The 26556-nt window shown below is 41.4% G+C and overlaps 1 protein-coding gene across 3 annotated transcripts in view; it reads left to right on the top strand.

Moving 5' to 3' along the window:
- Nucleotides 1–21974, top strand: part of FGFR1OP (FGFR1 oncogene partner) — a 44212-nt gene extending 22238 nt beyond the window's left edge. For 2 of the 3 annotated variants that reach the window (XM_025383611.1, XM_025383610.1), the window contains 6 exons: nt 2638–2864; nt 5077–5189; nt 6833–6901; nt 12410–12449; nt 13658–13754; nt 19464–21973. In XM_025383611.1, the coding sequence (XP_025239396.1) occupies nt 2638–2864; nt 5077–5189; nt 6833–6901; nt 12410–12449; nt 13658–13754; nt 19464–19538 (621 nt within the window). In that variant the 3' untranslated portion in view covers nt 19539–21973. Of the gene's footprint in view, nt 1–2637; nt 2865–5076; nt 5190–6832; nt 6902–12409; nt 12450–13657; nt 13755–19463 lie in introns of all 3 variants that reach the window. The other variant, XM_025383612.1, reaches the window with a different exon arrangement.
- Nucleotides 21975–26556: the final 4582 nt, after the last annotated feature.

The raw sequence follows: 26556 nt of genomic DNA, 5'->3' as shown, positions 1-26556 counted from the left end.
CATAGCAGGAATATTGGTCAAACCTGTCAAAAAATAATCATGGATACCTATTAGTTGTTCAGCTTTGATATTAGATAGTTCATTATGTGGATTTAAGTTACGTTGGCAGTGTGAATTCTTGGGGAAATCAGCATAATTATTGTTTCTCATAATGTTGCTTTACATTTACATTTTTCAGTTTCTTTCATGCCAGTTATTCTTTGGCACTTTCTCATGAGTGTTTAGAAGGGGAATCTGTCATGGCCACAGGCTCTGTCATTGTACATATGTTTAAATGTCACATCAGGGTATTTATTTCCAAATGCATATTCTTTTAAATAAATCCATTATTAATGTAAAAATCAGAAATTACAACTGGTGTGAATTACATACTTTTCGATATTTGATAATACCAGGAAAACATCAAGTAAGTTGTTAGGAAATTTTTGAAAGTTTCTGCCTCTTTGAAAATATGTTGTCTAAAATTATAACTTGGTATTTATTTTTTCAGACATCTCTTTATAATCATTAATTTATATTAATAAAATGGAATGTATAGCTCTCTAGAAGGCACTAAATTTGCACAGCATGTATCTTGCCTACTGTCAACTAGTCAAGACCTCTACCTGGTGTAAAGATGTAAACGTATATCATAAGACATGCATAATGCATTCTGTCTGTACCCATATGAAAAGTGAAACCATCCTTCAAGAGCATCTTGTTTGATGATGTCTAACCCAAACTTTGGTCACCATGCTTCAGTAGTTACTACTCTTTAATTCTTTCTCAGCCATCCATCCCTTCTTTCTTAACTCCTAGATATAATTTGGTCTGAAAAATACGAATCTAGTTCAGTTCTTGAGGAAACTCATGCCTAGGAAATTAATTTACTTAAGATTATATGGGCCGGGCACGGTGGCTCACGGCTCATACCTATAATCCCAGCACTTTGGGAGGCCAAGGCGAGTGAATCACTTGATGTCAGGAGTTCGAGACCAGCCGGGCCAACACGTCGAAACCCCATTTCTACTAAAAATACAAAAATTAGCCGAGCGTAGTAGCACACGCCTGAAATCCCAGCTACTTAGGAAGCTGAGGCAGGAGAATTGCTTGAACATGGCAGGCAGAGGTTGCAGTTAGCGCATTTAGCCCAGATCGCCCCACTGTACTCTAGCCTGGGTGACAGAGCGAGACTCTGTCTCAAAAAAAAAATTATACGACTGGGTGTAGTTTGTGCCTGTAATCTCATAAACTCAGCTACTTGGGAGACTGTGGCAGGAGGATTGCTTGAGCCCAGGAGTTTTAAGACCAGCCTGGGTGACATAGTGAGACCCTGTTTCTTTAGAAAAAAAAAAAATGCAGTTAATAATTTTGGACTACATTCCAGATTCTTTGTTTCAGTTGAGTGCTTTTTCTAGTACTCCAGGTATTTTACACAATACTGCTCTCTTTAGTACACAAGGCTGATTTTTGGGAAATTGCCATTTTTAACCCATAAAGCCCACAAATTCATTGTAATTTAGCCGAATAGCATAAATATTGAGTTAACCTCTGGAATCAGGCTTTGACTTTGATATTGACCTTACCACTTAACTAACTGGAGACTTTGACAAGTGACATAAATGTCTATCTCTGTGTTTCCTTATTTATATCCACAGAGATAAAGCTATCTCCAGATCATAGGGCCATTTTGAAGATTAAATGAGATAAGGTGAAGCATTTGAATGTTCACCATAAATGTTAGCTGCTTTTTATTATTACTACTTTTTATTATTACTAGCATTATTTATTTTTTCATTATTATTGTTAACATAGACCTGTCTAAGGGCAGAAAGAAATCTGACCAAGAATGGCGTGAAAGTCAGCCGTGAAGGTTAGGACTCCCTGAAAATAAGAAAAGAAAAGTGGTAACATCACTCTATATCCAAGGGCATGGATAAGGATGATTCAGAATTTTTTTTATAACGTTGTGTTAAGATACGTAGAGAAATATACACGTACACACACATAGATATATATGTCCATGGACATCAAAATAAGTATAAGGTTAGGAAGTTGCCCTGGAAGTCAGAATTGAGATAATTATTTTAATTAGCAAATGTTTATGTTTGAGTGGTTGAAGGCAGTGTCTTTCACCTTGATGCCTGTTGTGTTTAGCACTGGATGGAAAATGGGTATTTTTACGAATGACTACTTTAATGCTTGGTTCATTCATATGTAATCTTTCTTTTCTCCTTTAATAGTAATGGTCTCTCCTGTTTTCAAGTTGAAAAATGTATTAATTTAAGATAATTTATAAAGCAATGACATATGGAAGAGGAGATGGGAAATTGTTTCTCAATGGGAAAGTGTTTATAAATGGGATAGGTATACTAAAGCTATTTCCATTTAGGGAAAGAGGAAAGGAATGGTATTAATATATTTCTCTAATATTTTTTCACCTTTGAAAGTTTGCCATGTTAGGAATCCTAGGGATGGAGTGATGAATCATGGCATTGCTCTGCAGTTCACACTGCTGGGAGCCGCACCCCCCCCACACACACACAGAGGTTGCACACACACAATCACAGGTTTCCTTATGCTCATGCGACTTCTTTTATTATTTAAAATATCTTAAAGTTTTATCTCACCAAGGAGGCCTTTTCTCTTTCTTTCTAGAAAGCCAACAATGAGGCCAATCAGAGTGATACAAGTGTCTCTGTGTCAGAACCCAAGAGTAAAAGCAGCCTTCACTTACTGTCCCATGAAACAAAGATTGGATCTTTTCTAAGCAACAAAACTTTAGATGGCAAAGACAAAGCCGGCCTTTGTCCAGATGAAGATGATATGGAAGGAGATTCTTTCTTTGATGATCCCATTCCCAAGCCAGAGAAAACTTATGGTTTGTGAGTAAATAGTTTTTGAACTATGAGACTGGGGGTTTAAAAATAAATGTTTTCATTTTGTAGTTAAAAAATAATGAACTATGGATGGTTTATAATTATTGGATCCATAAATCTGATTATGCATTGTTAATGCCTTTGATGTTGTAAAACAACCCCAGGTTTTAGAAAAACCTAGACATGATTTATTCTAACAGGTAAGTGTAGATTGTCAGCCACTTGCCAGGGCTGTTCCAGGGTGGGGTACAGCAATGATAGAAGAGGAAGACTCCTGCCCTCAGGAAGCTCCCGCTCTGGCAACGGAGTCAGGCAATGAGGGTTATGCTGCGGTGTGTTGGGTGATGAGAGCAGAGCAGTGGTGGAAGCCAAAGTGTGTGGTCAGGGCAGGTGCATGTCAGCTGTCCAAATTGGAGGGGGCCTCACTTGGAGCTGCCCAGTAAGCAAAGAACTAGAGGAGATGAGGGAATTGCCATGGGTTGATGGAGCTCTGGGGAGAGGAAACAGCAGACAGCAGGGAGGTGAGTGGGGGCGTAGCAGAGAGAGCAAGATGGGGATCAGATGAGGTGGACTCAGAGATGAGGGGCTGGATGGCTTTCCTTTGAGACTGGAAGCCCTGAGGGTCTTGATCCGGCGTCCATTACAGAAGGATCCCAGGGTTGCTGAGGAAGGTTAGACTTGGAGTTTCCAGGTAGGAGGCCATTAATGATTATTCAGGTGAGAAGTGATAGAAGTGGTGGGGAGAAACAGGTGGGTTTTAGAAGTATTTTGAGGTTAGATGGAAAAGGATTTGCCAGTAAGTGCTAGAGAAAAAAGTAATATCCAGAGTGGCATCATGGTTTTTAGCCTGCAAAACTAGAAGGTTGGAAACCCATTAGATGAAGAATGGCAAGAGGAAGAGTGGATTGCACAGACAGGTGGCATGAAAGCCTGGAGGCCCCTGTCGCTGTGCTAAGTTAGAGAAGATTGCTAGTGGAAATCCGAAGTAGGCGATTGGGTATGTGAGTTGGGATTGGGAGAGGTCTAGGCTGGAGATGTAAATTAGGAGTCTTCAGTTTGTAGATAATGTGGGTGTGGGAGACTACAGAGGATCACCAAGGAAGCAGGTCCTGCACACCTTGAGGCCAGAGTAGGGAGCTGGAAGCAGTGGAGGAGATGGAACCAGGAGAGTGGTGTCTTTGGAGGTGGCGGTAGGGAGGAGTAGCTGTATGATGCCATTGGATTTAGCCATCTGGAGGTCAGTGATGACCTTGACACAGTTTTATTGGAATGGGGGTGTGAGGCAGGTGAGAGAATTAGAGTACATTCAAGACAGGAAAGGATTGTAGATGACAGATAGTTTTCTGATGAGTTGTAAAAGTGTGCAGAGGAACAGGGTGGTGGCTGGAGGGGTAGGATTTAGGGCTGAAAAGCGTGTTTAGGTGGGAGAAAGAACAGCATGTATGCAGACGAGAACTGCTCAGCTTTAAAGATGGAAGAATTAATGATGTAAGGGAGTGAGAGGAGAACTCCTGGAGGGCTGCACAGCAATGGAATCCCATGCAGGGGCTTGTGTTTGTTGGAAAAGTGGAGAGCGTGTGGGTCCCATTGTAGGCAGGGGGTGGATATGATGGTGGCACCTGTGCAAGCTGTCACCGTAGTTCATAGTTGCGTGAGGATGGAGGACGGAGGTTGCGATTTGAAGAGAGCGGAGAAAGTGTGAAATCTTTCTATAACAAAGTAAGGCGAGAAGGGACTGTGGAAACCCGGGGGGTGTTGGGCAGTGTTAAAGGTACCCTTGAGGTTAGTGGTCATGACTTTAAGGGGGGTTCATCAGCATGGCTGTTTGTGGTTTCTGTAAACAATATTTAATCTGAGAGGTGGCACTTATTTGCTAGTAAACTCCTGTATTGTCCCTTGGCTGCATGTCTGGGTGATGGAAAAGGGCTTCTGGAAAAAATCACAGTGCAGAGGTCAATTTAGTTTATAAGATTATCAAACAGAATTCTAAAGAGAGGTGAGCTGATTTCTTACACCCTGGCTGTGCTGATTGTGGTTGATCTGTAGTTTGCAATCCCTTGGTATACTTTATGGTTTTGAATTTTTAAAGTCTATATTCTTGATTTCCAGCCACTGTGCATATAAAGTATCTTTAAGTTGCTTTTGTTTCAGTGGCAGGATAAAAGTGTTTAGTGGCAGAACATAAGAGCACCGATTAACTGTCCTTGTTTCTTGCTAGGAGGAGTGAACCTAGGAAGCAACCAGGAAGCCTGGCCTCGCTCTCGGATGCACCCCCCTTAAAAAGTGGACTCAGCTCCCTGGCGGGGGCCCCTTCCTTAAAAGACTCTGAGAGTAAGTGCCCAAAGATGTGGGCTTGAATACTCAGGATATTTTTTCTCTAATTAAGCACTATATGATTATTGTTGATTTTTTTTTTTCCAGGAAAATCACTAAAATAACCTGTAATTTTATCACTCAGAAATCTTTCCTGTTAATATTTTGTTACTTCTTATGTGGTCATATTTTATATGTTGTTTTGTATTCTGCCCCTTCCTATACCTACATACCATTGGAATACTTTTTAGTTGATTTTTTAGCTGATTTGTATTATCTATAGAAATATAATTTTTAAATCATCTCTCCTTTTTTGGACATTTACAGTGACTTGAGTCGGATTTGCTTTCAATTAATTTTAAAAAATTTGTTTAGTGATACCACAGTAAGTATCATAAAATGTTAAATAAGAAATTATTCTGCAGATCATTTTCAAGAATGACCTGACATGTCATCGTAAATGCAGCAGAGCTAAAGAGCACTGATTACATGTGGAATAGTCTAGCTCTGGCACCAGTTACTTTCCCACCTCTCCCCACACAGTGATAGGAATTTAAACAGCATAGCCCTGAACAGGTAGGATGGGCAGAGGTCCTTTGGAAACCATATAATAGTAAATGTTGTATTTAATTAGCGTAGTGTTTCAGAGCTCGTGTACCTCTTTTGGAAAGTTTCCGAAAGTAGATTCACTAGGAATTTGCAGTATGAGTTTTGCATAATTGTCCAGTACTTCCGAATCTTTTTGTATTGCTTGATATACTGTGGGACTTCCTAGGGCGCATAAGAGAGTCGACCTGTTGCTTCTCTTAAACCAGCCATGTATTTATAAGGTTCGTATCCCTTCCCATTTGCTTCTTTCCTGTGGTTACTGCCACCTTTAAGAAAGGAATCCAGGACATCATGAACGTGTCATTCTGACACTGATTAGAGAATGATCATTTAGAGAGGACGTTGAGAACGAAGGACCAAAAACCAGTGAGGATTGTCACTGTAGTAAATGAAATAGCAGTTGCATTGAAGAAAAATTTAGAAGTTCAAAGGAAAAATAAGATTCATGAAAATAATTAACAGTAGTCTATGAATTCATACCTAACAGGGCTGTTTATGGAAAGTGATGTCTTATAATTAGGCAAAAATATTTTTTGGTGGTTGTGTTCCAATAAAGTAGTATTGTTTATGGTTTAAAAAGGGTTGTAGCCGGGCGCAGTGGCTCACGCCTTTAATCCTAGCACTTTGGGACGCCAAGGCGGGTGGATCACAAGGTCAGGAGTTTGAAACCAGCCTATCTAACATAGGGAAACCCTGTCTCTACTAAAAATACAAAAATTAGTCGGGTGTGGTAGCACGTGCCTGTAGTCCCAGCTACTTAGGAGGCTGAGGCGGGAGAATCGCTTGAACCTGGGAGGCGGAGGTTGCAGTGAGCCGAGGCTGCACCATTGCACTCCAGCTTGAGTGACAGAGTGAGACTCCGTCTCAAAAAAAGGGTTGTAATGCATAGTTTAAGCATTCATTAATCACAGTTTATTTTTTCCTTAGTTTTAGGTTATTATGCTCCTGTCATAAAGAAGCCCCCATATTGAACAACAACAAAAATTGATGTGGTTTAGAGACTGTTGTATTCTAAAAGTCACTCTAATGCTAGTATTTTTTCCTGTTCACAGGTAAAAGGGGAAATACAGTTTTGAAAGATCTGAAATTGATCAGTGATAAAATTGGATCACTTGGATTAGGTAACTAGATTTCCAGTTTTTGTGTTGATCGTTTTAAAGTGATTATTTTTAGGGTAAGGTTGTAAAAGAAGTGACTCAGTCTGCCTACGCTGAACACCTTCCTGCCGCTGCTCATTCAGCAGGTGTTTGAATGGCTTTTACGTGTTCAGGATTACACCCTATACGAGAGATGGCTACAGCAACAGCCATCATGTCCTCATGAACCTCTGTCTTCATGGAGTTTGAATTCTGGTCAGGAATATGAACATTAAACGGGCATCTACAGATATTTTGAGTGTAAAAGGGTCAGTATATATTTGTATGGAAATGGCTAGTAGGTTACCTTTGTCCAGTCTTGGCATTCAGGGAAGACCTTTTATAAGAAGTGACTTCTGTGCAGAAGCTTCATGGTTAAGTAGATGTATAAGAGAGAAGGGAAGATATTTCAGTTCAGATAGAAAAATTTGTGCAGAGGCAGAGCCATTTGCTAGATGCTGGTAGTACATGGTCCAGGCCTCAGAGAATTCAGTCTAATGGGGAAACAGACTTATTGAAAGAAAAATTGTGAGATGTGTTCAGTTCTGTTCTATGGAGCAGAAGTTGGTAAGCCTGCCATGTAAGTACGTTCATTCCTACGGAAGTAAGAGTGTCAGTGTGAACATTACCGAGCCCTGCACTATATGCTGAGAGCACAGTTCTCATTGAGTGTTCTGTTCTGTACAAGACTGTAGCAGGGTGACAGGCATACTTTAGGCAGACTCATTTATGTAAAGGCAAACTTGCTGACCTGAAGGAATCCGTGCAGCCAGCTTCTCGATGGCCACTTCCTATGCTCTCTGTGGATGTGATGGCATCGCTTCCTGGTCTGTAATCACTCACACATGGAAACATTGGAAGACAGCTGCACAGGCAGGTTGGGGAGAAAGACAGCTGTGTCCCGTGTGCTTTTAAAACCCAGCCCTGTCCGAGGGGCAGCTCCGAGAACGCCCTTCCCTCTTCTGGAGAGACATTTTGGATAGTGCAAAGAACTTGGGCTTGGAGTTGGATGGAAGTGACATCTCAGATGTGGCACTGATTGATGGGTAGCGTAGGGAGATAAACTAAACTGCTACTTCCTCATCTGTTAAGTGGAACTAGTAACATCTGCCTTGTTTTAAAGAATAAATAGGATTTAAATATCTCTTCATACGTAAATTAAAGTACAGTGCCTGGCATGGTAGGTGCCTAGTAAATGTTAGTTTTCTTTTTATGTTACTTTGTTCCCCCATTTGCAGAAGAATAAATGTTCCCTGAGCTGCCTGGATTCTTGTTCACACAGTGCCCTGGAGTCCTGGTAACTGAGTTGCTGGTTGTGCTGCCCTCTGCTCTTTGTGCGTCCTGGTTGCTGGCTGGCCAGCTAGGTGGGCCAGCCCCCTTTCCCTCCCTTGTGCTTTTCCTGTCAGCTGTGGTTGTGGTTGCCATTAGATGTTCTTTTCCACTCGACCTCAATGGCTAACTGCCACTGGAGACTTTACTCTTGACTTCTGCACCGTGATGGCTGCCCTGTCCCCTTTGTGTTCTGTTTTTTTTTCACTTTTGTGGTGTTTCACTCTGTTGCCAAACCTTTTAGCTTTTTTCTCTTGACTGCTCTATTCTCTTACCAAAGTGAGGGTTTTCCCGCCTGTTTCTGAGTGGGGAGCTGCTGAGAATTCTCATCCTTAGGAGGGAACGTGGTTACTGGGGCTTCAGAGTTGCTGGGTACAGGCAGGAGGGTGGTGTGCTCCTTCACTTCACTTCTCTCGGGACTTAGGCTTACCTCGGGTTGGAATTGGGGTAGTTACGCAGGTGAGAACTACCAGTTCACTAGCTGGATGTTTGTCATTTAGCTAGGCATTAGGATTCAGTAGAAATAAAGATTTATTTAGTTTTGCAACAATGTTGTGTTCTGTCTGGGTTTTTCACATTTTAAATATACAGTACTCTAGATATTTTGAGTAATACGTAGAGAGATGCTAGTGGACTAGCCTAGGAGAATAATGATGTTAGTGATAAGTGCCTGGTGCTGTACCAAGGAATTATTTTATTTAATTCATATCCTATGAGGTAGGTTTTATTACGATCTCCATTTTTACAGATGAAGAATCTAGGTTAAGTAACTTGCCCAAGGTCATGCTGCTTTTGGAGTCCTGCTGCATCACACAGAGCCCTCACCGTTGTGTTTTACTGCCTGTGTGTTATTTAGACAGCACTGAAATAATCATTTCAATGGGAACTTAAATTCTGAGTTCCAAAGAAGTAATCTACAAATAAAGCTTTAGAGCACAATCTGTTTTAGTTTGGCAGACAAATATTAATTAAAAGTGCCCAAATGGAGTGTTTATAGATAGGTACTTTGCATATTTAAAGCAAGAGTTACTAAACTTTTTCTGTAAAGGGCCAAATAGTCTATATTTTAGGCTTTGCTGACGGCATGTACTGTGTCTCATATGGTCTTTTTTTTTTTTTTTTTTTTTTAACAATCTTTAAAAATGTAAAAGCCATTCTTAGTTTATAGGCTGAAAAAAAGCAGGTCATGAGCCAGAGGCAAGAATGAAAGTAAGGAAAGCAGAAGGCTGTCAGGAAGTCCGGGCCAAAGATGACTGGGGTAAGGGCAGATAAGACAGAGGGTATGGGATGGGGAGGAGAGACTGTCAAAAAAGGAAGAAAACAAGAATCCTTGGCCTGAGGGCCAAAATTTGCTGACCCTTAAAGTAATGTAGTACAGGTTGAGTATCCCTTAACGCAAATGCTTGGGACTAGAAGTGTTTCGGAATCTGGATTTTTTTTGGATTTTGAAATGTTTGCATTTTTCTTACCAGATGAGCCTCCCAAATCCGAAAATCTGAAAGTCTGAAATGCTCCAATGAGCAGTTTCTTTGAGCATCACATTGGCACTCGAAAAGTTTTGGATTTCATTCAAGTTTGGATTTCAAATTTTTGCATTTGGGATGCTCAACCTATATGTATTCTGTTAATCATTTTGACACTGGCTTATTGTTAGTACTAAACAATACATAACCAAGAAGTCAGAATCTAATGTGTTATAGCACATTATTCAGTAAATACCTTGTGTTTTGAATTGACTACAAATGCTGGCAGATGGGGAATCCAGTTAGCTTCCTTTAAGTCCACATTGCAGCCACAGCTGTCCTCGCTGTCTCAGCTCAGTGTCCACCTCTGCTCTCCTCACTGGCCTTCATACATAGGAACACCATGATGGGTCATTGGAGGCTGACATTTTAGTAGCTGCCACTGCTGGTTTTACTTAGCACTTGCAAACCAGCCACATACACGGTTTGTTTAATCAGATTTCCACCTCTCCTACTCGGCCCTGACAGTGCCTAGTTTGCCCTGACAGTGCCTAGTTTCTGTCAAGCACTTGCAGCCCTTTAACCTTTGAGGCTAAGTGGAGACGAGCTCTTGATTCTCGAGAGGAGAGGAAGCTGGAAACGTCCCTCCTGACTGCTTATGGTCAGGGATTTCCAGTTCATTACTGGGCAAGATTTGAGTGTAGCAGTAACAAGGATTCATGTTTTCTTTGTTTGCTGATATTCTCCCCACCCCATATCATTTACCCATCTGTCTTATCTGTGGGACACCTGCCTTGACCCAAGCCTTTACCTCTGTTATCTTTGACCTGGACTTTCTGACAGCCTTCTGCTTTCCTTACTTTCATTGTTGCCTCCTGTAAGCACATTTCTTCTTGCGGTGGTAAGATGATCTCCGGGAAAAGAGAAGTGAGATAGTGCTTCCCTGGACTTTGTCACTCCTGTCTTCCCCCACCCCACCCTAGACGAGCTTCCCTTTGTATCCAGGCTAAGATCCTTATTGCGACCAGCCAAGCTCTCATGATCTGGCTTCTGCCAACCCCTCTGATCGCGACTCCTTTTTTCTCCCTCCACCCATTCTGTTCCCCAAATTCATTGTTTTATGGTTGTGTGGCTTCCTTACTGATAGTTTTTAAATTTTTTTTGAGACGGTATTTTAAAAATTTAAAAATTAAAAATTTAAAAATAAAATAAACTTTTAATTTTTGGGTAGATCTTGCAATGCCAGGCTGGTCTCAAACTCCTGGGTGCAAGTGATCCTCCCGCCTTGGCCTCCCAAGTAGCTGGATTACAGACGTGCGTCACTGCTCTGAGCTGCACTGGTGGTTTTTCAAACCACCGCACACTTCCCCACCTCAGGGCTGTCACATGTTTCCTCTTCTTGGAACACACTGTCCCCAATAATTTGTACCTCTGCAACCTAGGTTTCCACTCAGTTGCATCCTTGGAGTTCTTCCCAATTGCACTAGCAGTATTTGGTTTGTTCCACTGTTTCTCTTCACTAGAGTGTTTGCTCCTTGAGATCTGAGATACCATCTTAGTCATTGCTATACCTCTAGGGGACCTAGTCATCACTCATCTGCTTGATAAATTAATCATAAGATTTGACCTTATCTAACTGTCTGGACAGAGCTTGAATCCCCACAGCAGTCCGACCGATTTAGAGACAGTCCAGCCTTATCTGAGGGAGGATCGAGGACAAGGCCCACAGGATCTTTGAACGGCTCTTTGAAGACCTGTCACGCCAGGTCTTCTTTTTGTGATCCACATCTTCTGCATGTGGCTGTGCATAATTCTCGGGTCTTTCATAGGCCATCCATTCACATTTTAAGTTGGCTCTCATGTGCCTCCAAGTCTGCTTTGAGGCTGACAACCCTTTTTCCTTATCTAGCCCTCAGAAGTCCTGGGAGGGAAGGGCTGCTGATTTGCAGATTTGTGCTTTATAGCCTTAAGTTGATCTTAAGGTGCCCACTCTATCAAAGGCTCGTGGTGCACTTTGAGAAACTGGTAACACTGCCTCACCATTCACCATCCCACCTTCATTCAGTTGCCTTTTATTAAGATCTTACTGTGGACCAAGGTCTCTGTTAAGCACACCATGTACCTGAATCCTTGTGTTAACTCTGATTGGTGTGGCTTTGGCTGTACGTCAGACTGAGGACATGGCCAAGAAAGGGCACCTTACATTCTCGGGTGGCAGAGCTGTGGAGTGGCAGTTGAGCCCTCCTCTGTCTGACTGAAGGTGCCCTTTTTGCTGTGCTCTGTGGCCTCTTCACACTTCGTGAGTGTTTTTAACTTTTATAACGAAACAATTAGCATGTTGAAAACTCTCAGTAGTTCATCTAGTACTTGGAGGGGATTAATGATGACTTGCTATTGCTATATGCCATTAAGTTAAGGGACCTTATTAATCGTGAGCGTGCCCCATGTTAATTGCCTTAGAGTACCCGGAGTAAAGATGAGGTGTTAACCACATTTTATAGTCACTTGTAACAGTTTATTATTTCTTAGGTATTTCATTTGTCATTTGTCTTCATATTATATATGCTAAAAATGTTATTTCTAGTTCGGGACTTTTTAAATGATGCAATATAATTAATTTTTTTTAAAGGAAATGTGTGTTTAATGGTAGGTAAATTGTGACGTGTATTAGATATAACATATCTTTTCTTAAACTTATCAGGAACTGGAGAAGACGATGACTATGTGGATGATTTTAACAGGTAAGAAAAACTATTGGGCAAATACATAAATATATACATATTTGTAAACAATTTCCAAACACAAACAAGACAAAATTACATTTGGTGCTTATTTTAGTGTATTTGATTCTGTTGTTCATATTGATTGAAGGTGAAGAAAAGATAGTTAATCCAAAATTAAATATTTGACTTTAGAGCATGTTTTTGATTTTACATTAGAATGTAGACACATTATGTTCAGGAAACTTGGTAGTAAGAATGAGATGAAGAGAAACATTGAAGAATTAACTGAGAAGTCATTTAGAAGCAGTACAGTTGCCATGTTGTAAGTGTTGAATTTCTCTTCCTTCCATACCTTTTTGTGGCAGGAATTGTCTCCATTTGACTTGAAATAATGACGCTCTCAAATTAGGTTTTTGATTCAGATCACATTTCTTAATATGTGGTCTGCCCTAGTAAGATTGCCATTCTTTTTATTTTGAGACAGAGTCTCACTCTGTTGCCCAGGTTGGAGTGCAGTGGCGCAATCTGAGCTCACTGCAACCTCCTTCTCCCGAGTTCAAGCCATTCTCCTGCCTCAGCTTCCCATGTAGCTGGGATTATAGGTGCGTGCCACTATGCCTGGCTAATTTTTGTATTTTTAGTAGAGACAGGGTTTTGCCATGTTGGCCAGGCTGGTCTTGAACTCCTGACCTCAAGTGATCCACCCACCTGGGTCTCCCAAAGTGCTGGGATTACAGACAAGAGCCACCATGCCCATTGATTCCTTTCTTATACACAGAAATATAATATGTAATGTAGAAGTAATATTTGTTGTGGATATGATTCGAAATTTTAAATTAGATGCCTGAGAATTTTATTTAGTTGACAGATTATCTTTCCAATTGGAAGTCTGTATTTTTTATAATTTATTATACAGTTTTTGAGAAAGAGCATGATGTAGTAGATGAAATTGTAAAAATCTGGGTTGGTTTCTTTCTTGCTGTTGTGACCAAAGTCACTGCTTTGAACCTTCATCTCCTCATCTGTTACATTGACTTGACTGCTACTGCCCTTGCCACATTATTTTAAGGGTCAAGCAAGACAATATGTATGAAATTAATTATAGTTAATGTTATATTTTACTTAAAGGATGAAAAGAAATATCTGAATGTTTAAAGAATGGTAGTTAATCTCTTTAAATGTTTATTTTCAGAGTTCTTATTTTTTTTTTCCCCTCCTGAAATTAGTACCAGCCATCGCTCAGAGAAAAGTGAGATAAGTATTGGTGAAGAGATTGAAGAAGACCTTTCTGTGGAAATAGATGACATCAATACCAGTGATAAGGTGTGGTGTTCTGCATATCCCATAGAGCGCTTTTTTTTTTAACCTATTTGTTGATTTACTGTAAAGCTTCAAAAATTCATACTAATTAGTAGAAAAACAGTTGAAAATTATGAAAAGTCATGACACAGTCCTGGCTCAAGTTTATAAAGAATGTCTTTGATGAATGTGTAAGATTGGTTTTGGTTGTCACTTCCTTTGGTACCCAAGTCTCGCTGCTGAAATACCTGAGGATTATTCCTGGGGCACTGGAATTGCTGTGGATTAAGAGGGATCAGGCTGGGTCAGGCCTGGTGAGAACTGACCACCTGGTATCGTAGATGGAAGTCAGTATAGGGTACTGTGATCACAGGATGAAGCTGAGCCTGGAGTGCAGAGAGTGTGGTCATCTTGGCCAGTTGCGACATCTGAACATGCAAGCCACGCTGGGCTAAAAACCACAGGAGACAAGACAGTAGGCCATAAAGTTATAAGAGTCCATATTTGAGATCCAAACTTGACCTTTTTATGTAGGCAGAGAACAGAAGATCCTTCGATGGTGAGCTGTAGCATTGCAGAGTCACCTGTCAGCACCCACATCAAGCTATCCCCAGCTCAGATGAGTTTACCAGTCAGGTCAGAGGTTGCCATGGCTGGGAGGGGACTTGCTTTCCAGAATGAGGTGGGATTCTCTAAGCGTGTGATCGTCACACAGGGAGAAGGCCTTTGAGAGAGGTAGCGTTTACAATGCAACCACACAATCTAAGTTAGCAACATCTATGTTTGCATTCTTATTCTTTCATATATTTTCTTAGTTAAGCTTTAACCTTTGACCCTCAGTTTCTTTACTTGTAAGGTGGAAGTATTAATACCTATGTGATAGGATTATTTTGAAGGTTAAATGATAATATGTAAAGCACTTCTCTAATTCCTGATGTATTATACCCTTATAGTTATAAATTTAGCTTTCTCTTTTCACCCTGCATCATCCTGAAGAGGCCTGAAAAATGTTGCTTTAAAGTTTATACCAAAGAAACTATAGAAGAATTCTTTAAATGTGAGGTAGAGGACTCGAATAAATTACTGTTAAACTAGGATTTGTGAAATGATGTGGGTTGAAGAGGAGGCGTGGCATCCCTTTGCCATTGAAGGCCTTGCATGGCGTCCAGGAGTCTGGGCTTTGCTAGGCTGCTTCTCACTGGGTCCTACTAACTGGGTTTGGCACATCAATGTTCCTAGAAATTTTCACTTAAAAGCTTAAATTTAGATAATTTTGCCATTTATTAGCAGCCTTTTACATAGAATGGACTTTGACAGTCAGTGTACTTCATTAGGAAGCATTTTCTAAAGCCTTCTGTGCAGAGAATTGATACCGGGCACCTGGGGAACACAAAAGCATTTGTGTTCTTTGCAGTCAGAATACAGCAGACAATTTGGTCACCTTTCAGCCAAGGTGACCAAAACCACTGTCCATTAAGCACCTACTATTTAGAAAGCACAGGGCTGGGGATGTGGGGGTGTGAGGAAGGAGATAGCTCAGTGGAATGGGCCAGTTCTGTAAGTTCATCACATCTGGGTTTGAGTCCTGGAGCTGCTACTTACCACTCACAAATTTGGTCAAGTTGTTTAACTTTTGGGCCCTTGGGTCTCACATCTATTTTGCAAGAGAGATGGTGGTTGTGAAAATTAGAGATAAGCGTGTAAAGCATATAGCTCAGTGCTTAGCAGAATAGGCATTCAATAAATGGTATCTAATACTATTATTGATTATAGTCACAATAGACATTTCTGTCATATGTACAGATACAGACTTCTCCCCTCAAATTTATGCAGGATCAGAGAGAGAAAAGCCATGTGTACAAACATAGGAAAATCAAGTTTTATAGTGACACTTTTTGTAGTAATTACTTTTTATAGTGACAAGTGCCATAAAATGCCAGTCATTCATGGGCTGTGAAAATTCAGAAGCAGGAACTAATATTTGATCAGGATTTTGAAAGATGACTGACTTGGTTCTGTGAGGGCTGAGGAGGAACATGGTAAGCGCCATGAGAACAGAAGGGAGATCCAGGGACATGTCTGTGCCGCCCTGACTGCAGAGCTTCACTGGAGGGCGCTGTGTGAAGAGACAGAATGTTGGGAGGAGCAGGGTTGTTAGAAGGTGACTTTGAACCAGAAATGACAGAGGATGAACTAGCAACAGAGGCCCTGGGGAGGGTAGTCCCTGCAGGGGAGCCAGCACGAGCAAAGACATAGGTAGACGTTGGAGGAAGAGTGTCACATGTTTGTAAGGGACAGAACATAAGTGTGCATCCCAGGTTTCTGTTAATGCACAGCAATCTAATTCAGCAAACGTGAACATTTACACTTCATAAAACTTTTCAAAATCTTACAAAAAATTCCTGTCGATTTGTATGAAACTTGCTATCACAGGGATCCTTTATTTCCCTTTCAAGACTCGAAATGTACCTTTTAGATATTTTTATTTTGTGATATAAAATCTATTTTTATAGTTTTGAACTAAGTTGCCCACTTTGAGTTCTTATTCTAAAACTAATGAGGCATGAAAGCCGCCTTTATTAGTTTTGTTTTTTTTTTTTTTTGAGACAAGAGTCTCACTCTGTTGCCTAGGCTAGAGTGCAATGGCTGGATCTTGGCTCACTGCAGCCTCCGCCTCCTGATCAAGCAATTCTACCTTAGCCTTCTGAGTAGCTAGGACTACAGGCATGTACCACCACGCCTGGCTAGTTTTTGTATTTTTAGTAGAGATGGGGTTTTACCCATGTTAGCCAGGCTGGTCTCAAACTCCTGGCCTCACGTGATCCCCCCGCCTTGGCCTCTCAAAGTGCTGAGATTACAGGCGTGAGTCACCATACCTGGCGGAAAGGCTTTATTAAATAGCCATTTATTTCTAGTTAGCTTTTGTTCATTCAGTTTTCTTTCTTGGTAACTACTTTAAATGAAGCTGTTCTTCTTGGAAGTTTCTGGTTGTTACTGTGTTCTTTTCTTTGCCTTAAAGCAAAACTAAATTAATGACCTCCAGTAACTGAATTATCTAGATTAAGATCCTTTTCAATCCACGATTTTTCCTGTATTCACTCTTGTCTGTAGCTTAACATTTGTGTTAATACAACACTCAATTACTTTGTAAACGAAATGGAAAACCTTACCGATTTCACTCTGTAACAATGATGGGAGGAGAAAATACAGTTCCAAGGTATCAGAGTCTGTTTTATAATCTCTCTGCAAGCTTTTCTGACTCTTCAGTTTTTGTGTAAACTGAATTTGAATTGAATGCATAAGAACTGTAATTAAGATTCCTAGTAATTTTCTTTGTGAGATAGTTTTACAGCAAGACTATATTTGGACCAAGAGGAAGGGCAAGGACTTATCTGTTGAAAAGGGTTTTACTTATAACTTAAATTTCTGAATATCTGAAGAATAACAAAATGAGAGGATATGTGGGGGGCAGATTAACAGACAAAAGCATCTCACAGTATATCAGGATGGAACTGTTGCATCTCTGCAAGATGTTCCTATTCTTGTGTGTTACTATCTGGCCCAGGTGTTGGCACACTTGTTCTCTAAAAGGCCACATAGTGAATATTTTAGGCTTTGCAGGCCATAACTACTCCACCCTGCCATTGTATGGAGAAGACAGCCATAGATGATGCCTAAGAGTGTGTGTGTGGGTGTGGCTGTGGCTGTCCCCTGGTCTGTCGCCACAATGATGAGTCTAGGTGGGACTGGAAAGGTTGAGTTCTGTCCTTACTCAGCTGTCATTGAGACCTGCCTAGCTGTATGTTCAATATTTTGGAGCCTGTATCCTCACCCTTACTTAAGTAAGGTTTTTTCCTTACTTAAGAAATAATGTTTTCTCAGCCTGCATTATGCTTAAATAGCTATTAATATTTCCTTTCTCCATCATCATAAGTTGTTTATACAAATGAATAGGTATAAGTTGGCTAATAGGTTAACTTTCTAGTTTACAAGTAGTTTAAACAGAAATAAAAATCAGTCGTTTCTTACAACACTTTGTGAACCCGGGGCTAGGAGTCTGAGAGTCCATGGGCCGTCCTGTCTGCCTTTCTGTTTTCACTTCCGCCTCCAAAAGGACTCGTGATCTGGCTTCAGGTGGCACAGTGTTAAAGTGTGTCACACCATATCGAGCTTGATGTTAGAAACTTAATGTTCTATACCATCATATGAACACGTAAGAAGGGATAGTTTCCAAAGTATACATTTTAGTAACTTTTTGTGAAATTTAATGTGGGTAAATTTTGGTTTTAGAGTTAGCAATTCATAGAGTGATACTGTGAACAGAATCATACATTGGGACTATGCTCAGGTAAAGAAGTTTAATACAATTTTTCACTAATTTCTTTCTTAGATTAAATTGGAATAATGTCTAAGATGTGTTTTATTTTAAATTTTCACTTGAAATATTTGAGAGTAATCATAAAACATTGAACTCAAACGATTGTGCTAACTTATTAGACATGATTTTAGGCAAATCACTTCTCAACACAGGTTTAAATATGAGTTGGTTTATGAAGTATAAAGTAATACTTTAATTACAACAACAGTTTTTTAAATTTTTAGTTTTTTATTTCTTATTTCCATAGGTTTTGGGGGAACAGGTGGTGTTTGGTTGCATGAATAAGTTCTTTAATGGTGATTCGTGAGATTTGGGTGCACCCATCACCCTAGCAGTATACATTGGGCCCAATTTGAGCCTTTTATCCCTAACCCTCCTCCCACTCTTTCCCTGGAGTCCCCAAAGTCCATTGTATCATTATTATGCCATTACATCCTCATAACTTAGCTCCTGCTTATACATGAGAAAATGTGATGTTTGGTTTTCCATTCCTGAGTTACTTCACTTAGAATAATGGTCTCCAATTCCATCCAGGTTGCTGCAAATTCCATTATTTTGTTACTTTTTTTTTTTTTTTTTGAGTCAGAGTCTCGCTCTGTCACCCAAGCTGGAGTGCAATGGCATAATTTCAGCTCACTCCAACCTCTGCCTCCCGGGTTCAAGAGATTCTCCCGTGTTGAAGCAATTCTCCTGCCTCAGCCTCCCAACTAGCTGGGACTACAGGCACATGCTATATCGTCCGGCTAATTTTTGTGTTTTTGTAGATACAGGGTTTCACCATGTTGCCCAGGCTGGTCTTGAACTCCTGACCTCAGGTGATCTGCCTGCCTCGGCTTCCCAAAGTGTTGGGATTGCAGGCGTGATCTACCGCACCTGGCCTATTTGTTCCTTTTTATGGCTGAGTAGTATTCCATCGTGTGTATATACCACAATGTCTTTATCTCCACTTGTTGATCAATGGGCATTTGGGCTGGTTTCATGTTTTTGCAATCGCGAATTGTGCTGCTGTAAACATGCGTGTACAAGTATCTTTTTCATATAATGACTTATTTTCTTCTGGGTAGATACCCAGTAGTGGGAATGGTGGATCAAACGGTAGTTCTACTTTTAGTTCTTTAAGGAATCTGCACACTGTTTTCCATAGTGGTTGTACTAGTTTACATTCCCACCAACAGTGTAAAAGTGTTCCCTTTTCACCACATCCTCACCAACATTTATATTATTTTTTGATTTTTTGATTATGGCCATTCTTGCAGGAGTAAGGTGCTATCTCATTGTGGTTTAGATTTTTTAAAATAACTTAAGACTACTCACATTCTGACACTTAATTCTTTTCTTTCTTTTGAACAACGAAGCTTGATGACCTCACACAAGACCTGACTGTATCCCAGCTCAGTGATGTTGCAGATTATCTGGAAGATGTTGCATAGTCACGAAGAAGGAAGTATTCTCATTAACAAGGACAGAGGACTGACCGGTTCCATTTTTTTTTTTTCCCAGACAATCACTCAGCTGGAATGTCTGCTCTCTATTGGTGCCTTGCATTTCAAAAACATTGCAGATATTTTTTAAAAGTAATTTTCATTTTACTAAACAAAATGCTTCCTATTTGAGCCCATGTGTGAAAGATTTAATATTCTTAATTTAACTGTACATTTCTTTATGGAAATTGATTATCTACACAGTTTCATTACAGGGAAGGAACCCATGAAAACATCAGTGTTAAGAGCATGATGAAAGGTGTCAATAAAGCCGTAGGATCGCACAACCCTTTGTGTGTGTGGCTGCTGGTACGTGTGGTCTTTGAAAACCTTGGCTTTAGCCCTCTGGAATCAGAGCTTACCCACCATAGTATATTTTGATATTAGGTGGTTCTACACATAGTTGGCAAAATGACTTGGTAAATTTGTAATACTGAAGTATATTAGTATAAGTTAAATTTGATGTGTCAACTTTATTTTGTATTTCCTTCCATTTGGAAGGTTTGTTAGACCATTAAGGTTATATTAAAGTACTCTTGTCTGTGCTATTTAGTTTTGCTTGTTTTAAAGAAATCTAGAAGTGGTTATGAGTTTTAATTCATAGAATTGTCAATAACAGATAACATTTGCAATCGTCATTCCTCCTGTTGTCCATGTAAGCAGCTTTAGTCGTAGGTTCTCTTCATTATAATTTATTATTTGTAAAGATTCCTTGAAACATATTCAGTACCAACATGCATCTGAAACCATTAAGCAGTGCTTTTATTTCAGATCTGTAAGTTAATTGTATTAAAATCCAAATTGGAATGAAATAGTAGTAATGGCCTAAGACCATGTTCAGTTTGACAAGCTTTATATACTGTACATAATTTCATTGTAATCCTTAAAAATAGAGCCAATAATAGAATTTCCGCAGTCTCATTTATATGGTTAAAGCATTATTGCTATTATGTAGGGCACGGACGTTTATAATACCAAAATATTTTAAAATGTGCAAGTAGAAAAAACAGTAGAAAGTGATGCATGCATATTTATATATAAGTAAAGCTAGGATTATGCTGTTTTTGCACTTTATAATTTCAATTAAGTTGCGACTTTTTACTACAAGTTACCTTTATTAGTAAAAGGAGAAATTAGACCTAATTCATTGGTCTTGGTAAGTGAGCAGACTGCATGACTTGTGCAATGCCAGTTTCTCATTTCATATTAGCCAAATATTATAGAAATTACTCCTTGGGCTCTAACATGTAGAGGAAATGAAAATGTAAGGATTAAGGCTGTGTAACAGAATCTGGCTTTTTAAATTTTAAGTGAAACTGAGCTGTAAACATCAAGAGGAAGTAGGACATAAACTGGGCCGGTACAGCCTGGAAGCCCTGTGTATTTCTGCCCTCTGTCTGTGAGCTGCTATCTCAGTCTCCTTCAGCTCTTCATGTCTTAGTAAACAGCACCATGTGCAGATGTAATCTTGTTGCAGTCCCCCAGTGTGGTTGTTATAAAATGCATTTCCTTGTAAGTCATCTGTGTAAACAGTCACTTTCTAAAAGCACTATAGTTCTGGCCCTCTGAAATTTGGATCACATGTATGATTTATTTTTAATATTTGATAGGAACTAGGTTTCAGTGAAATGATTTGAAAGCATAGCAGGATGTGGCTTTTTAAATTTATGAAACTGTCGAACAGTAGCAACTGAAATTTGTCACTTTTCTGTTACCCAGAGAATCAGACCTTTTGATAATATTTGGGAGGGTAAGAGAAAAATGCCAAATATGAAACTTTTTTGTCAGCACTACATACATCTTTTTTTTGCGGGGGGCAGGGGTACGGAGTCTCACTCTGTCACTCAGCCTAGAGTGCAGTGGTGTGATCTCGGCTCACTGCAACCTCTGCCTCCTGGGTTCAAGCGATTCTCCTGCCTCAGCCTCCTGAGTAACTGGGATTACAGGCGCATACCACCACGCCCGGCTAATTTTTGTATTTTTAGTAGAGATGGGGTTTCACCATGTCGGTCAGGCTGGTCTCAAACTCCTGACCTCGTCATCCTCCCGCCTTGGCCTCCCAAAGGGCTGGGATTACAGGCATGAGCCACCATGCCGGGCCAGCACTACATCCATTTTATTGAATAATTTTGAATGACTTCAAGTTCAACTATGAAAAAGCTTTCTTTTCACATGTACTTTTTGATTAGGTATTGTCAACTTATTCAACTTGAAGATGTGAAGTGACAGGTTTTGCATGTGATGAGTGTTTTCTGTTAAAAAATAAATATTGAAATATTAACCCATGAAATACATTTTTATGGTAACCTTTGTTTTACAGTGGAGTTTTTTAAATGCTAGGTCTTTTATTGATAACTACAAATGAATAAAAAGCATTTATTCTCTCTTTGTTGATATTCAGTTGTGCTTTTATACTTTATGTTGGATAACAACCTGTGAGCAGTTGTGTAGATGCCACCATTAGTCCCTGCCTCATGCTTGCCCACAGTTCTTCCTCCCCTCCTCTCTTCCCTCTCCTGCCCATGCGCCAGAGCTGGGCCAGCCCACTGCCACACAGCCTCTGCACCTGAGCTTGCCAAAGCCCTTCCTGCCTCAAGATGTGATATTTGCCCCTCCTTGTCTGGAATGTCCTTCCCCTAGAACTGCATGAAGCTGGTTTGTTTTGGTCTCATGTTCAAAGAAGCTTCCAGACCTAAGGGAGATGTCCATTCTCCTCCCTGTCCCTGCCCCACCACTTGCATTTACCCCTTTTATTTTATTCATCTCAGCATGCTATGAAATGGTCTTGCTTATTATGTGTTTATTATTATTATTATTAACTATGAGCTCATGAGAACAGGGATTTTCTTTTAAACCGCTGTGTACCTGGCACAACATTTGTCCCCTAGTATGAGCTTGGTATCTTTGGGGCTGTAAACAGGCTTGAGCACTGACATGGGGCCTGGAAAATGTGGTTTCTGGCTAGGCAGCTGGGAGAATCTACAAAATCTGGGGGGAAAGCTGTCCTTACCCTAAACCTGGAGAGACCCTTAGGTTCAGGTCTGCAGCAAGGGGATCTGGTTCAGGAGAAGGCTGTCCTGTGAATTTGCCCCACCCACCAGGCTCAGTGGAGCAGGGCCTCTGAAGGGGGTACCCTCTGTGCGGCTCTGCTGTGGTGGTGGTTCATGAAGGACATGGGAAAGGGGCAGGAGAGGAGAGGCAGCTCTTCCTGGAGAAAAATGCACCCAGCCCAAGTTGGAGCCCTCCTGTGGCATAGGGTGGGGAGGGATTCCCCATCAGTTCTCTGTCCATGCGTGCTAATCTCACCCCTGCCCTCTAAGCAGTCCATGCTCCCAGTGTCCCTGTTCTTTTTTCTTTTCTTTTTTTTTTTTTGAGGTGGAGTTTCGTTCTTGTTGCCCAGGCTGGAGTGCCATGGCACGATCTTGGCTCACTGCAACCTCTGTCTCCTGGGTTCAAGTGATTCTCCTGCCTCAGCCTCCTGAATAGCTGGGATTACAGGTGCCTGCCACCATGCCCAGCTAATTTTTAAATTTTTTTTGTAGAGACAGGATTTCGTCTTGTTGGCCAGGCTGGTCTCAAACTCCTGACCTTAGGTGATCCACCCGCCTCAGCCTCCCAAAGTGCTGGGAATACAGGTGTGAGCCACGGCGCCCAGCCTAGTCTCCCTGCTCTAGGAAGGGATATGTTTGGGGAGGAAATCCAGGGCAGCTACCTTTGTGAGTTGTCCTAATGCTGCGTTCGGAGTTCCACACATTCAACAAGGATATCTGACATTTAAGGAAAGTGAATAGCATGTCACGAAAGACGAACAAATAACTGATCTTGAAGAAAATGTAATTAGGGAACACGATAATTCAAGAACAAAAACCTGTGAAGGACTGAGTGTGTCCCCCAAATGTGTATGTCGAAACCTAATCCCACATAGGATGGAATTAGGTGGGGCCTCTGAAAGTTGATGAGGTCACTAGTGCCCTTATAGGAGGCCCTGGAGAGCTGCTTTGCCCCTTCCAGCGTGTGAGTACACAGTGAGGAGGTGTTGCCGATGAGGAAACAGGCCTTCCTAGATGCTGAACCGGCCGGTGCCTTGATCTTGGACTTCCAGCCATCTGAGCTATGAGCACTACACTTCCATTCTTTATAAATTATCCAGTCCAAGGTACTTTAAGAACCTGAATGGATTAAGACAAACCTGATTATGCCACTCCGAGATTTGAGGTAATATTTGAACCTAAAAGAGGCTGTATGAAAGAGGTTATAATTAAAACGATCTTTGACTTAAAAATTGTTGGCCTAAGATAATTCAGTAGCAGGGCTAAATAATGGGATGACTCAAAATCAGTAACCTCAAAGGCAATGTCAAAGAAATCTCTATGTTTAACATAGAGATGACAAGATTTAGCAAGATGACAAGATCAGCCAAGAGACTTGTCCAGAGGACCTCCAGGCTGACAAAGTTTCCCCGAGGAAGTCAGATTGGAAAAGTGTCCTCAGGTTCAAGGAAACCTGGGTGTGCACTGGGTAAATAAGAGTGGCAGACAGACGGAAACAGCAAGGCCTCTGAGGTAGGAGGGACAGTGTTTTTGAATGTGAAATGTATGCCCTGATATATGTTTTCAAAAATGAATCTTGCTGCCCTTAGAAAAGGAACCCCCAAACAAGGTAAGGTCGAGCTGCCCCCCGCATGTGTCATCGGACTTTGCGTTGTGGCCCTGCCTGTGGCAACGTGTGCTCTGCTACAGCCCAGGGAAGAGGGGCGAGTTCCTAACTCCTACCCTGCTTCTAGCACACGCTGTGCTTGGCCACGTCTCTGCCTGCTAGTGTAACAGCTGCATTGGGCAAGGTTTGCCCTCTGCACACCAGACCTGCTTCCCAAGAACCAGGGAGCAGGAGAGGACCTAAGCTTAGTGGGCCGGGTTGAGGCAGGAGTGTGGAGGAGCATGGACGGTGGCATGCAGGAGGTCAGTCATTCTGCGGTTTTCGCTGGAGGTTTGCTTTTGGTAGTTTATAGAATCATCAGATTTGATGATGAAACTTTTTTCCATAAATGTTTAATTTTCAGACACTTGTATTTTTTTCTTTCTTTTTGAGACTGAGTCACTCTGTTGCTCAGGCTGGAGTGCAGTGGTACCATCTCAGCTCACTGCAACTGCCTCTCGGGTTCAAGCGATTCTCCTGCCTCAGCCTCCCAAGTAGCTGGGATCACAGGTGTGTTTCACCAAGACCGGTTAATTTTTTGTAGTTTTAGTAGACACGGGATTTCACCATGTTGGACAGGCTGGTCTTGAACTCCCGACCTAAGGTGATCCGCCACCTCCCCACCCCTAGCCTCCCAAAGTGCTGGGATTACAGGCATGAGCCACCACACCCAGCCCTGTATTTTCTTTAAAAACCAGTTTTGGCATGTTTTGTAAGTTGCCAGACTATTGGATATGTATCTTAATCATAGTTTGTTTGAAATCCTTTGTGCTTTCTAAAGCACTAGTAGCTTTCTGAAAGGAAGATTTTTAATGAATAAGTTCCCTTTTCACTTAAAGCATTGAACATTGTTCCCCCATCCTTCTCAGTCCATGTCGTATGTGTCTTTTGATCCTTTTTATCTGACTTAAGTTTTAAATTTTGATAGAACAATATTCTCCAGCCACACCGCATTGCACCTTGGGGTCCTGAAGACACCATGTGCTGCGACAGGTCCTTGCACACAGTCGCTGGGGCCTGGGATGCCCCACCTTCCTCTATCCGCTTTGCCCTTCCATCCATCGTCCCCATCTAACCCAACTTGGGAAACTCCTCATCTTTTTCCCCTGTCTCAAGGCCCAGGTTAGAGAAAGCCACTTGTCTCCGTTCCCAGGGTATGCCAGGTCATCATCACCTGTTTCATTTTCTCCCTGCACATTCCTGTCATGGGAGAAATGTTACCAATATTTCAAAAAATGCCCCGGGTGATACACGGAAAGGTGCTGCATCAGGCGCGGATGTGCAGGGCGAGGCATGCTGATCTCCTTACTGTCAGCACTGTTCACAACAGATTTCTTAGCATCCGATTTGGGAAAATGTTTTTTTCAGGCATGTAATAGAGTTCATTCACTCTTCCCTAGATAAAGGTACAAGCAGTGCATCGTCCTCTCCGTTGTCTTTTAGTGGAAAGTGGCCAAAGTGGAACAGGGTAAGAGGTGAAGGAACTGCCCCTGAAAGCTCCACGAATTCGAGGTTTGCAGAAATGGTTAGCTTTTTGCATCATGTCTGGCCGTTCTTGCAGGCAGTTACGGATTTGGAATACGGCCTTAAGGTACAGAGCTTCTGTCTGGATTTGCTCTTCTGATAGAAGAGGAAGCAGTTGCACTACACACTTAACACTCTTTTTCCCCATAGCAAAAGTAACACAGCAGCTCCTGAAAGCCACACTTCCGGCTGCGCTGGGGAGTCTCCACATTTTTGATGCGCTGGGCGTTCGTCTCAGATGCCTCGACCCCGTTCCTGCTTCTTTTACTTTGCATTTGCCTTTGTGGTCCTTCCCTCGCTTTTACTCCCCGCCCCTCCTGTTCCAGCGCCCCTCCTGCCCATGCGCCTCTCCTGCCCCAGCACCCCTACTGCCCCAGCGCCAGGCCTTTTCTAGCAGCTCCCCTGGGTTCATCTCTGCTGCAGGCATTGCTCCACCAAGGGGCGGTGCTCCCCCTGCAGGTAAGTGGTGGAACTTCACGTTTCCCTCTAGTTTTCTCTCTACATTTTAACATACACTATTATGTGTAAATATATTAATTATATATTAATTACACTTATAGAGGTTAGGTATATATGGAAGACAATCTCCACTATTTTTATTTGTCATGATTTATTGCAGGGCTCATTTATTTGATCTACCCCAACTTATTTTTTTTTTTTTTTTTGAGAGGGAGTCTCGCACTGTCGCCCAGGCTGGAGTGCAGTGGCCGGATCTCAGCTCACTGCAAGCTCCGCCTCCCAGGTTTAG

The sequence above is a fragment of the Theropithecus gelada genome, chromosome 4 (assembly GCF_003255815.1).
Source record: "Theropithecus gelada isolate Dixy chromosome 4, Tgel_1.0, whole genome shotgun sequence".
Taxonomy (NCBI): Eukaryota; Metazoa; Chordata; class Mammalia; order Primates; family Cercopithecidae; genus Theropithecus; species Theropithecus gelada.
The sequence above is the reverse complement of the archived record's forward strand: the minus strand, read 5'-3'. Positions and strand labels throughout refer to the sequence as shown.